Here is a 13,363-nt window from a genome sequence, read left to right as displayed (position 1 = left end):
TACAACATATAGCAAATTCTATCACTGATAGTCATTGATATGCTATAGTGATAGAAGACTATCAGTGATAAAATCCAAAATTTTGCTATAACTTGTAAATATTTTAATTTATTTTGCTATTTTTAAAAATGTCCATTTCCTTATTTTGCAAAACAATATCAATGGAATATATATCTATAAGACTTACTAATTTGGCCACTTTGGTGACTAAGAAATTACTCATGACATAGATATATTGCAACAAATCAATCACAAACATTGATAATTGAACTAATGTAACTTTAATTTGATATTTATACAACACTTAATAATTTGTTAGTTGACAATTTTGGCCACTTTGATTACTAACAAATTATTTATACTATAGATATCAAATAATCACAAACAAATACATGCTTTAAATTATTTCTGATTTAAACATAACATAGAAGAACAATAAAACATAATTTATTGTACCAAATTTTATGAAATTTAAACATGCACAATTTATTATATTTTAAATTTAACCAACTCAATCATGAGAAAAATAGTAACATTAATGGAGTAACTAAAAATGTAATTAAATGTGGGATAACTTTAAATCCAAGAAAAAAAATTTAAATCTTGGAAAACCCTAATCTTGATAGTGTGATTATCTTTGCGTAAATTATCTCTTTGATGACATCTTTATCTTCTTTTTCTTTATTTTCTTTTTCTTTTTCATAATAAGAAAATAAAATATTTTTCATGATAAAAAAATAAAAGATTTTTTCTTTTTTTAATAAGAAAATAAAAGATTTCTCTTCAATTTCTAAAACTGATCTGTTTTCACCAATTAAGTTTAATTTGATATATATATAGCATACTAATTTGGTCACTTCGGTGACTAACAAATTATTCCTAACATAAACGGTCATGTTCTAAATCTAAACAACCATTTTTCAAATATAAACGATCATTTTCCAAATCTAAATGATTGTTTTTCACAATAAACGGTCATTTTCCAAATATAAACGATCATTTTTTCAAATATAAATAAGTATCCAAAACTCTTGAAAAAAATCGTTGAGATTTGACAACCCAAATTTAAACGATTGTGTACCAAAAAATTATGAAAAAAAATCGTTTAGGTTTAGATTTGACTTCCCAAATCTAAACAATCGTGTAAGAAACAATAGTCAAATATAAACGATCGTTTTTCAAATATATTAGGCACGCTGGATGCCAATTAATAGGGGCATTTTTTAAATTTTCCATTGTGGGCTTGTGGGCTTTTTTCGTTTTCGAAAATGTTCTATACGATGTAAATATTTTGTCGGTTTGTTATATTTTGAAAAAAAACCCCTAAAATACTTTAAATCTTTTCTTTTCATTAAATTCCCTATCAAATCTTCTTTTTGTCTTCTTCCCAAAATAAATATTCTTTTACTAATAATTATATTTTATCAAAATATATTATTTCTATTTTTCTCCCTTAAATCTTTTTCTATTTCCTCCAAAATCCCACAGTAATTTTATTATATATACACATATTTAATCAACTTTTCTCTCAACCACAACATGACATGTTTTCTTCCAAAATAAAATTATCTTTTCTTTAATGAACATATTTTCATAAAATAACAAAATTATTCACTTCCATGAATAATTATATTTACTTATATATAATTAACCAAAATTTCATAAAATCAACCACTTTACTGAACTAATAACACACCACTTAAATTAATTTTAACAACACCAAAAACCAAAACCTCTAACTAATTAAATATTGATCCAACAAATATTTAATTAATTTGAGTGTCTACAAAATCAAATAATTCTCTCATAATGTGAAATCAAAATAATGTCCAATAAGTTGAATCTAAGTAAACAAATCTAAGATAATTATCTCCAAAATTATCTTAATTTTTGGAGCGTTACATAATGTGATAAGAATTATAAGTTAGTCTTCTTATCAAGAATCTATCATACTTCCTAAACTACAAATAACTGCTTGGTATAAATGGTTTGTATCAATCAACGAGTACTCTGGAGTCGATTCCATTCACCAGTGCCTACTGTCAGCTGGTTGACGTTATAGACTTAGTGAAAAGATAGACTACAATGTTGCGCACACTTTTCTAATCTTAAGCAACAAAAATAATGTGACTTGAGAAATTGTGTTATTGCCTACGATGGTGTATTGTATGTGAATAATTAGTTTTCCATGATGTGTCATTGATTCAGGATCATTGCATGCAAAATGCTTCTCATAAATCAGTTTATCATGCGAGTGGACATGATCATTTCATGCAAAATGCTCAATATCCTCATCACATACTTCTAAGTCCTTGTTGTACAAGTTTTTCTATTGCTTATCCAAGTGTAAGTGAAGCAATAGGTTTTCTTAGATGATTCATGGTCGAACACAGGGAATTGATATCAAAGCTTAGTTCTAGGATCTACTTATCAATTAGGCAGTATAAAATAATTCTATATAGTATGAAAGGATGTAAGTTAAGCTATACCTACTTGTACTGTACACCTAAAGAATTTGTAAATATAATTTATTGAGCTGGTTAAGATGGTAAAAGCATGAACTAACTTGTGCTAGAGAAGAGGGTCAAGGAATGTCTAGTGCTACTAGGAAATTAAGCTATATGAAATCCCTGATGCGATACAACTTTCTTAACTAGTTTATGATCAAGACATGCTCCTCTCGGCGTTATTAAATATTACACTTGGTCTCCTTTCATGATCCAAATGACAAGCCTAACTAAACAAGCTATATGTAGAAGTGTTCACTTATAAAACTATAGAGCTTCGTGTTTAAGGGCAGCAACCTCTTGACGCCTAACACCCACATTGTTCTCCAATTGGGATACAAATGATGGAAGTTATCTCGCCAATGTGAAGTTTGTCTCCAAACTCTCCCTTGCGTATGTTAACCATATTCTTGCTACTTACCATTTTGGGTAGTTGACAATATACACTACCAAGTGATGAAAATAGCTCAGTTAATGCGATAAGAATTATAAGAAAAGCTTACTATCAAGAATATATAATAAATCCTAAACTACAAATAACACAAGAACAAGTGAAGAGTAGAGACGTGGATGGACTGAAAAGTGTAGAAATACGTATCGTATTAAAGAATATAGGTCTTTGGCCACTGTACAATATGAATAACATACAATGTAAAGAAATACAAAAACAGAAAGAAAAGAAATGGTATTACAAGTTAGGGGGAGATGGGAGATGAGATCTTTTTCACTCAACTACAAGCTTTCACTTTACAATCTGATTGGAGAAAATGGAGAAGTGCTTTACAGACGGAGGAAAGACTATTCCTTGCCACCAACACTTTAGGTTTTGGCCCTACTAGCTGTAAATGGCTTACTAAAGCCTTATAAAAGGGATCTCTTCAGTCCTTTATAGCCCATATAGGCTTACTTTTCTTGATGGTGATGGAGTCCTCTCATAGTTAGATTTAGGCGGGAAATCTAATCTTTTGAACATGTTAGTGCCGAAAGCTGCCTCATTGTTAGGTCACATCATCTCCATCTACCATTTTTATCTTCTAGCGAATATCTTCTCGCGTTATAATATGGTCTTCTCGCCTAGTCTTTGCTTGAGTTCCTCTACAATTAGCAAGATTCTTCTGTTGTTATTAATCTTGTGATTAGACACTAAAAATAGAGTAAAGCAGGCGTAATGCTTATGTAAAGTATATTTCTAAATATTTATGTATTTATAACAAAAAAATCCACACGTTTTAACACATTTTGGTATCATTATTCTACTTAAAAGGCCATAATAACTTGTATTCTACAAGTTATCGATAACACAAGGATAGATGAATAATAAAGAAATGATGGATTGAAAAGGCATAAATAATTGTATTAAAGAATAAAGACCTTAGTCCACTGTACAATATGAACAAATACAATGTAAAAAAATACAAAAATGGAAAGAATAGAAATGACATTACAAGTTAGGGAAGATGAGAAATGAAATTTTCTTCACTCATACCTCAAGCTTTCACTCATTGAACTGACCGAAGAAGATAAAGAAGTGCTTGGAGGAAATGTTATTCCTTTCCACCAACTTCTAGGGTTTTTCCCACATGGGCACTGTTTTGGCTCATGCAAGCATCTTATGGCCTATTTGGCCCGCATTTTCTTGATGGTGATGAGTTCCTTTTATAGGTAGATTTAGGTAGGAAATCTAATATTCTGAACATGTCAGCGTCGAAAGCTGCTTGTTGTCAAGTTATATCAACTTCATCTACCATTTTTGTCTTCTAGCAAACCTCTTCTCACATAGTTTCCAGGTGAGTTCCGTTGTGATTCACTAACTTCTTCATTTGTTTCCAATCCCGCGTTTAGACACGCAAAATGGGGTGAAACAGGCATAGATGCTTATGTAAAGTGTATTGCTAAATATTTATGTATTTACAACATAATCTACGCGCTTTGACACACTTTCTATGTATTTTGGTTCCATTATTCTATCTAAAATGTTATAATAACTTTGTCTAATCTTTAATTTCAAATGTTTTGTTTTATCCCTCTCTCCCCCCAGGTAGTGAAGGACATCCAATAACTTGTCGTCTTGATTGTCTGCCATGCCATACTTAAATTTCATCACCTTAGTAGCAATCTCTGTCAGCTTGCATAATATGTAGAGTTAGGCGAGCATAATGAAGTGTTATTTTGAGACTTGTATATTTTCATTATGAGGAAACTCTTTGTACTTGTTTTAAATGTACTTTTGGTTAAATCTCAATGAAGTACCTATTGTTCCAAAATGAGTTCTTATTTCGCGTTGAAATTTATGTTGTGTTTATTATGATTACTAGATGTTTAACGTGTTTATCTCACGAGTAGATTTGTGTTGAATGTCTAGACGGTCACGTCTCCACATGATCGCATGAAGTGATCTTGGGGCGGGGCATGATATAAATCTGGCAACAAATAATTATGAATGTAAGTTAAGATCAATTATACTTCTAATAATAATTAATAATTTTTTTTAAAAAATAAAATAAGCCTTACATTCATTGCTCGACTTTTCTTTAATGCTTCTCAAATTGTATCCTCGACATGTGTGGAAAGATGTGTACGTTGGAAACTCCAATGAGTATGACGTTCATAAAACCATTTTAAAACTAAACCACGAATAGATTCTAGGAACTAAGGTAATTCTCGTGCTTCTTTCAACAATGAACTTAAACTTTCAAACTTATTGCTTGTTATCAATGAATATCTTTTCCTTTGGAAAAAGGCCTTAGCCCACTTTAATTTTCCAATCTTCTCTAAATCATGTCTAATAGATGGAGAAATATCGTCCAACTTTCTCATGTGATATTCAAACTCAAAGGTGGTATATGCTCCAGCACAACAATAAAAAGAATCCACAATTGGACATGACTTGTGGTTCTTTTTTAGATTCTTATACAAATGAAATGCACATAAACCATGCTCTGCTCAATGATACACAAAACTAAACCCATTAGCTATACTCTTATGAGCATTAGACACAATAACAAGATCATTAGGTTATCCAAATGCAGCCTTAAGGTTGCAGAAAAACCAAGACCGTGGAAAATCATTTTACTGAATCAATGATAGCAAAAGCTAAAGGGACAATCTTTTATTTACCATCAAGCGTGCAAGAAGTAAGTAAAGTACCTAAGGTACTTGAGTTTTTACCAATTAGTGTATGTGGGAATGCTGACAAAAGAGCAGAGGATGACTCAAGATACCCCTAATAGAATTCAAAGCAATCTCACCTCTCCATGCCTTGTCGTAACTTACATTCACACTGTGATGCATTTTCGTATAGCTAATAACATCGTGTGGGCGAAATGAAACTTTGTTATTCGATTTAAAAAAGGACTTTGTGAACTCAACAACCATCCAAGATGTTGCTTGTCTATGTCATCCTTAGTATCAACAGCATATTGGTGGGTATTTATGAATTTATGGACCATCCACATATATACCACTTTTCTTATAGACCGATGCACTTAAATATCAACCATAAGGCAAATTCTTACAACGAATATCAAACGAATTATGATTTGACTGAACCGTAGTAAGTTCAAAACTATTATTGAGAGAAAGCAAATAAATAGCTTTTTAGAATATATTTGCTCCTAAAAAGTGCTCCTTCTTTAATGAGGATATCATATTGTGAGGATTCAAATGCTTCAAAATCAATTATTTTCGAATCCAAATCTGACTGTTGGACACAATGTTTTGTTCATGTTAATCCAAAATTCAAATACATTATATTTCCCAAAGTGCCAGATATATCATAGTTTCAACAATAACACATAAACCATTTTGAGGGAATTTTGAAACCAACATAAGCCACGAGACATCCTTACCTTCAACAATTCGAATAAGATTAGAACTATTGCAACCAAGCTAATAAACCGTCAAACGAGACACAACAAGATTGAAAGAGGGACAAAATTACCTTGAATACAATCAACAAATTATTGAAATGAAAAATTGAATGGAATGTGAACCTTAACAACACTACAATCGTGATATTGTGGACTTTCATTCCATTTATCATAAAAAAAATCAACCTTAATTGTTGTAGAGGCATAGCAAAAGAAAAAATTGAAAAAGTAGATAGAACCTTAATTTGTAAAAATGGGAAAGAATACACTAATTGTGCTACTAGTTGGAACTTTAGTTAATAAAAATATTGTTTTTCAAAATAATAAAAAATTATAGATTAATAAAAAAAATCTTTTGATCTTTTAAATAAGTTAAAAGTGAATCTATTAAAGCAGTTTTTTTTTTAAAAAAAAAACCAAATATTTCTATTTTTTATGGTTGATTAATGAAATATTTTGATATTTTCATAAAACAATTAAAGAATTAAACAAATTAAATCTTCTATTGGGTAAAACTAATTTTTTAGGTAAATTAAAAAAACGTTTTGGTAAAATAAAATAAACCTAAATGTGGAAAACAAAATCTATCGTTTCTTTATATTTTTTTTAAAAAATACATATTAAAGTTGGTTAATGAAATATTTTGGATTAAATAAAATGTAAATAATTTTCGGTCAATAAATACATATATTAACATATTAAAATAGACCAAATATTTTCTTATATTAAAGAAATGAAAGGTTTGTTAGTTTAAACAAATCAAAACTTTTGACAACTTTAAATTTTAAATTCGCTCATTCATGATCAGGTTTTCGATAATTTCATTTACACTATATAGAAATAAAATACAAAATATACAAAACCTTATAGATCGAATTATATGAAGGTCAAATCTGGTATATTGAAAATATCAGACATGTGCGCTACGTGATTTGGCCATAAAACTTATTAATTGTAAAAAATCTAGGAGCCTCAATGATTTTGTCATTTTCATATATGTGCATGTGCATGTGTATTTGGATCAATCCACCGATCATGAGATTGATACGTGTGTTTATTCCATGTAGATTTATTTTCTTTTTAATGAGTCACAATGGGAAGCCAAACTATTTTCTCAACATGTTTATAGAAATGCACTACGTTATGTGAGTGTGAGTGCGAGTCAAGAAACTATACGAGCTCAAAACACCAACAATTTAATCTTGATCATCTAATTAGATAATGCTTTATTTTTTTTGTTGAACCTATTACCGATAACAACGCTGTGAAATGTAGTTAGAAAGAAAAGATTGACATTATAGTAAAGCAAAGAGAAAACTGTATGTCATAATTTTATCATGAGACTTTATTGGAAAAACGAAAAGAAAAATAGATGTATTATAGTGAAAATTTACTTGAAATATTTACAAAGTTGAGAGGTCTAGTCGCTTAAGGTTGGTTTGGAAAAATTAGTGTGAGGGTGTGAATAAATTTTATTATAATAGTTATTTTAATTATACCTCAATTTTGATAGTAAAAATTTATATATCATATTTACTATTAACTACTATGATAAATTTTATCTTACAAAACTATAAATTCTCTAAATTTTGAATTTTTGTATCTAAACTCTTGTCTTTTGATTTGGTGACCCATAAATTTAAGTCTATATCTTTTAAAATCTTAAAAATCATATAATTATAATTAGTTTAATGTGATAGTAGATCATATGAGAATGGAGAGGGAGAAAAACCACAAATATCCATAAATCAAATATAATTTAGTTTAAGTTAATAAAAGGGTTTCATTACAACCATTATGAAACCGCAAGAGCCTAATGGATTAAATTGGAAGCTCAACCCTGTAGGCTGTAGCTAAGGGGTGGTTTTTACCTTTCTTTTTTTTACAATTTTTTCTAAAATGATAGTTAAAAACTTCATTTTTGTTCGAAATTGCCGAACATATTCTAATAAACTACCAAGTTTAGGAGATAATTTAAGTTCATGGGTACTATTTGACCTATACCTAGGGTTGAACATCAAGTTCAATTTTGATTCGGCTTAAGATACATCCAAGAGAAATGCCAACCTAAAAACCATGTAATATCTTAAGTTATCAACTTTATATGACAATTATACCAAGTATCTCCATCTTACAATCTATTAAATTAACTCACCATCTTACCATTCAAACGTTTATTGGAGATCTCCATCCAAGCATATGCAAAACGTACATGAAGAAATTACGTGATTTCAGTAACATTAATTTTGAGTAAGAAAATTGCATGAAACAAGTATCATCAAACACATGTCAAATGCCTATAGCTCAATTATCATACAATCAATAAAAAAAAAATTAAAATTAAATTTACAATGGAATCTCCCATATCTATTCTTCTAAAAAAAGTATTATCAATCGTATTTTATGTTTTTTTTTTCAATATAAATGTAAGCAAAGTAAATATATAGAAATTACAAACTTTTTTTTAAAAAAATAATGTAAAAAATAGAGTATGAGAAAAAGTTATTGACAAAAATAGAGTAGTGATAGACAAAGTGGAACACGAGTTGACAATGAGAGTGTTTGTGTAGCACACGTGAATTCATACATTTTTCTTTTATATATATATATATATATTAAATATTTCAATTCTAAAAATATATTTCATTATTAAAATTAATATCATCTTTCCAATTTTACTTTATTCTTTTACTTTTTTTTTATATGTAAATTAAATATCTCAAATACTCAATATTTCTTATTAAATTCGTCTTTTCTAATTTAATTGAACTATTTCTTAATCAAAATTATATCTACTGTTTTTAATTTTTATTTTTTTTTTAAAAAACACGTATATTAACAAAATATGTTATTAAAAATATATTAAATAAATTGATATGATCATAATAATAATTAAGAGAAGTTGAAGTTACTCTAACGACCAATACACAATGTTCACGTAGATAATTGAATATAAAAATTTAATATTTATGATAAAAGAAAAAATTCTTAAAATAATTTAAAACTAACTTATGAAAAATATGATTGTTGGTGAATTTAGAAACCTAACCAAATTAATTTAATTTTCCTGTGGATATTTTTATATATATAATAAGATGATTAATTTGTTTAGATAAAAGTTTTTATTTTGAGAATTTTATAGCAATTTGATCCTTTAAAATAACTTTTGTTATAAAGTTTTTATTTATCAATTAGTTTTTCTAAGAAATTAGTTTTATTTCAAAAGGAGCAAATTATTTTTTTTAGGTAACATAAATAATTATATATAATTATATCGAGAAAATTACTCCAAAAATATTTATAGTTTCCTGTCCTATTTTTTACATTAATTTCTGAAATAAGATTATAAAAAGAATTCAAAAATTAGCAAAGTTTTATTATTATTTTCTTTTTCCCCAAAATTCGAGTTTGAGGAGGGTATATTGGTCAATTTAGTTTAGTCAGAAACCCTAGAATCTGATTGACAATATATAAAATCCTTCTCCACTCCCCACTTGAAGATCTCCTCCTCTGCTTCTTTCCTGCCTTTGCGCCGCCGGGGATTCAACCAACTCCTTGCCTCTATCTTCATCCGCCATGGTAACTACATTTCTTTCTTTCCCATTTTCCCTCATTCTTCTTCTATTCTTGTTAGGGTTTTATACTTTTCTTCGAATGATTTTTTTTTTCTGTTGATTTGCGCTTTTTATTTTGCATCTAGTCACTGGTAGCAAACGAGGATTTTCAGCACATCCTGCGTGTGCTCAACACCAACGTCGATGGGAAGCAAAAGATTATGTTTGCTCTTACTTCAATTAAAGGTATTGGAAGACGTTTCGCTAACATCGTTTGTAAGAAGGCTGATGTCGACATGAACAAGAGGTATTCATTGCTTTACGTTTCCCTTTTTGTTATTTTTCTTTTTAAATTTCTCCTCTTTGCCGCTTGTCTATCTAGTTTCATAGAAAGATTTAACCTTTCCCTACATCTATTCCTACATCTATTCCTGATGCGTTCCTGGGTCTGGTAAGAGAGCGATGCATGAGAATAAACCAAGTTTCTCTAGTTCACTGAATAAAATGAAACCAAAATCTTAGTCATGACTTGATGGAAATTGCTAATAATCAGGAGTTCATTAGTCCATGACTGAAGCCAAACACAATTATTCCCCTTCATCATCAACTTCATCAATTGTTAAGATCCTGGTTTTATGATGGCCTCTTTCAAATCCTCTAGAAATTCGTTTGAATTTGAACCATGTATTTGTTGAGAATCCTTCACAAAGACTGAATAAATTAGATTTGTAGCTTAGCCTTAGGATTTTCTTCGTTATAAGTGACACTGTTGCAACTATATTGTTGGTATTTATAATATACTAATATCTCTAGATATACTGGGGTAGGAGCAAATGACTCACATTGTTGCTTGCTGCAGTAATTCATTTAGGAAGTTCATAGTTGAGTCTGTTTTTAGCATATCTCTACTAATACTTGTTTATCTTTTCTTTTGTTATATGTTTAATGACCTTGACCAAATTTGGTTTTGATTTATTAACCATTTTATTACCAGCCTAGAGGATATTATAATTCCGTGTTCAGGGAAAAACTCAAGTGGTTTAACTGGTATACATCTTTGTTTTCATTTGTTATTTTGCAAACAGGGCCGGTGAACTAACTGCTGCTGAGTTGGATAATCTCATGGTGGTTGTTGCCAATCCACGACAATTTAAAATTCCCGACTGGTTTTTGAATAGGCAGAAAGACTACAAGGATGGAAAATATTCTCAAGTAGTTTCAAATGCATTGGACATGAAGTTGAGAGATGATTTGGAGCGGTTGAAGAAGATTAGGTAATATGCTTGAAGTGTTTCTGCTAATGGATGATGTATTTTGTTTATTGGATATTGAGTCCCACTCCTTGCATTATGTAAATTCATAGTTCACATCGATTAATCATTTTGACATGATGAATTCAGGAACCACCGAGGTCTGAGGCACTACTGGGGCCTCCGAGTCCGTGGTCAGCACACTAAGACCACTGGTCGCCGAGGGAAAACTGTTGGTGTCTCCAAGAAGCGTTGAGCATTTGCTTGTTTCTATAGTCGAGTTAAGTATGTGTTTGGGCAAATCAAGTTCTTTGGCCTTTTTAGTTGAACATTCGAGCTGTTCTTTCCTTTTGGAATTTTTGTTTGAGATGTGGTATTTTTGTTCAATCTTTTTTTCTACTGACTTTAATTAGGCTGGAAAAGGAAGGTTGATAGTGACAAATGGTAAAGATTATGAATCCATATTGATCCTTTTGGTGTGAAAAGGTGTTAAGAGTGCCAGTTTAATAATAGGGTTGAGAAATCATCTTATTGTTGATTTTCGAATAATGTGTTATTTTTCTAATTAATTGGATTTATAAACTCTAGGGCTAATATATATGTTCGATTATAATGTTAACAGTGATAATAGTAAGTTCAATACTCCTTAATACCGTTTGAAGGAGCAACATGAAATTGGATGGTAGGCACAGATTAGTAAATTAAGAAAAAGTATTCCAAACTGTAGAAAAAACTAGGGGAGTTGCAAAAAGCAAAGACACATTTTCATCAAGATTGAAGAGTTTTAGGATAACTTCTCAAAAAGCTAGAGTTTTAGGAAATAATCTGTGAAATGTCAAATGTGCTCTCATATCCTAATTTTTTAAGTGTGCTCTACTTCTCCTTTCCACCATTTTCTCAGTGGCCTCACGGTTATTAATTGTGACCATGTTAGGATCTTCCACTGAAAATCAGTAAAATACCAACAAGATGGAAACACAGCACTATGTAATATATATATATACAGATAATCCAAAATATGTTCACAATAGATTCAAAGAACAGAAAATAGCAATGGAATTTAAAATAGAAATATTTAGACAAATCCAAATTTCCTTTATTTCTTAATTAAGATTTATAAATAAAGTTGATTTTTGGAAATATATATAATATAATATCGTAATTATTTTAAACCACATTTACATTCTATTTTATAATTTTCGTAATTAATGTAATAAAATATTTAGATTTATATTTGTATTTAATATTAAGATATCATATATTGGAAATTTAATTTTAATATGGCATAAAGTTAATCTAATATCATAATATTATATTAAATACTTTCTACAAATTAATTTTATTCAATTTCATTGGAAACAATCAAAATATTCTTCGATCTTTCTCATCAGTTCATTTTGTTCTTCCATCATTCCATCTTCTTCGAATATATTCGGTAAGTCCAAAATGTTTTTCTTTCATATTTCTCTCTCCTTCCTATTTATGTAAATTTTGCCATATATAATTTTTGTTTAATTTTTCGTATTCGGAAAACAAAAATTACATTGAATGTATATTTTGATCATCTTCTTCAAATAATTCTTTCATGTTATTAAATTTGTTTCTTAAATCCGCCGTCAAAAAGTATATTTTGATTTTATTTTAAATGATTCATTTAAGCGTATATTAGTTTTATTACTATTATATATCACTCTATATTATATTTATGTTATGTGATTTATTAGATATATACAATAATACGTAAGTTGTGACACATATAATTCTATTGTTTCTTGTCAGTGCATGTTCTTCTTATTATTATTATTATTTACCACTGCATATTTTAAATATGTTATGTAATGTTACCAATATATACACGTATATTTATAATAATATGTAAGCAGTGACACATATATTAACAAAACAATTATAACGATTATGTTTTTAGTTTATGAAGCATGGATTAGACAATATACTATATATATTAAATATACATAACAATTTTTTCAGTTCATTAATCACACAGTTTGAGATGACATTATCTTGCACACTCGAAAACTTACTCATCCGCTTCAGAAGAAACCATAATATGTTTATAGTCTAGATACTGATTTTGTTCAATTTCTGACTCATAACAATACAATATGTTCAATCTATTGAATATACCCTATCATATTTCATATACAAACATAAATCTTTACTTA

At 29.0% G+C, this 13,363-nt stretch overlaps 1 protein-coding gene across 1 annotated transcript; it reads left to right on the top strand.

Moving 5' to 3' along the window:
- The first annotated feature begins 9,797 nt into the window (after window positions 1-9,797).
- On the top strand, window positions 9,798-11,722 carry LOC101216719 (40S ribosomal protein S18). Its single transcript, XM_004139639.3, has 4 exons — window positions 9,798-9,955; window positions 10,077-10,237; window positions 11,016-11,204; window positions 11,331-11,722. Exons 1-4 carry the CDS (start codon window positions 9,953-9,955, stop codon window positions 11,434-11,436), a joined length of 459 nt encoding a protein of 152 aa, XP_004139687.1. The 5' UTR covers window positions 9,798-9,952; the 3' UTR covers window positions 11,437-11,722.
- The last annotated feature ends 1,641 nt before the right edge of the window (window positions 11,723-13,363 follow it).

This window comes from Cucumis sativus, chromosome 7 (assembly GCF_000004075.3).
Source record: "Cucumis sativus cultivar 9930 chromosome 7, Cucumber_9930_V3, whole genome shotgun sequence".
NCBI lineage: Eukaryota > Viridiplantae > Streptophyta > Magnoliopsida > Cucurbitales > Cucurbitaceae > Cucumis > Cucumis sativus.
This window is presented reverse-complemented; position numbering and strand designations above follow the sequence as displayed.

Coding starts and splice junctions, on each gene's coding strand:
- LOC101216719 (XM_004139639.3), top strand. Junction 10,238..11,015: donor GATGTCGACATGAACAAGAG/GTATTCATTGCT, acceptor TTTTGCAAACAG/GGCCGGTGAACTAACTGCTG. Junction 11,205..11,330: donor GAGCGGTTGAAGAAGATTAG/GTAATATGCTTG, acceptor TGATGAATTCAG/GAACCACCGAGGTCTGAGGC.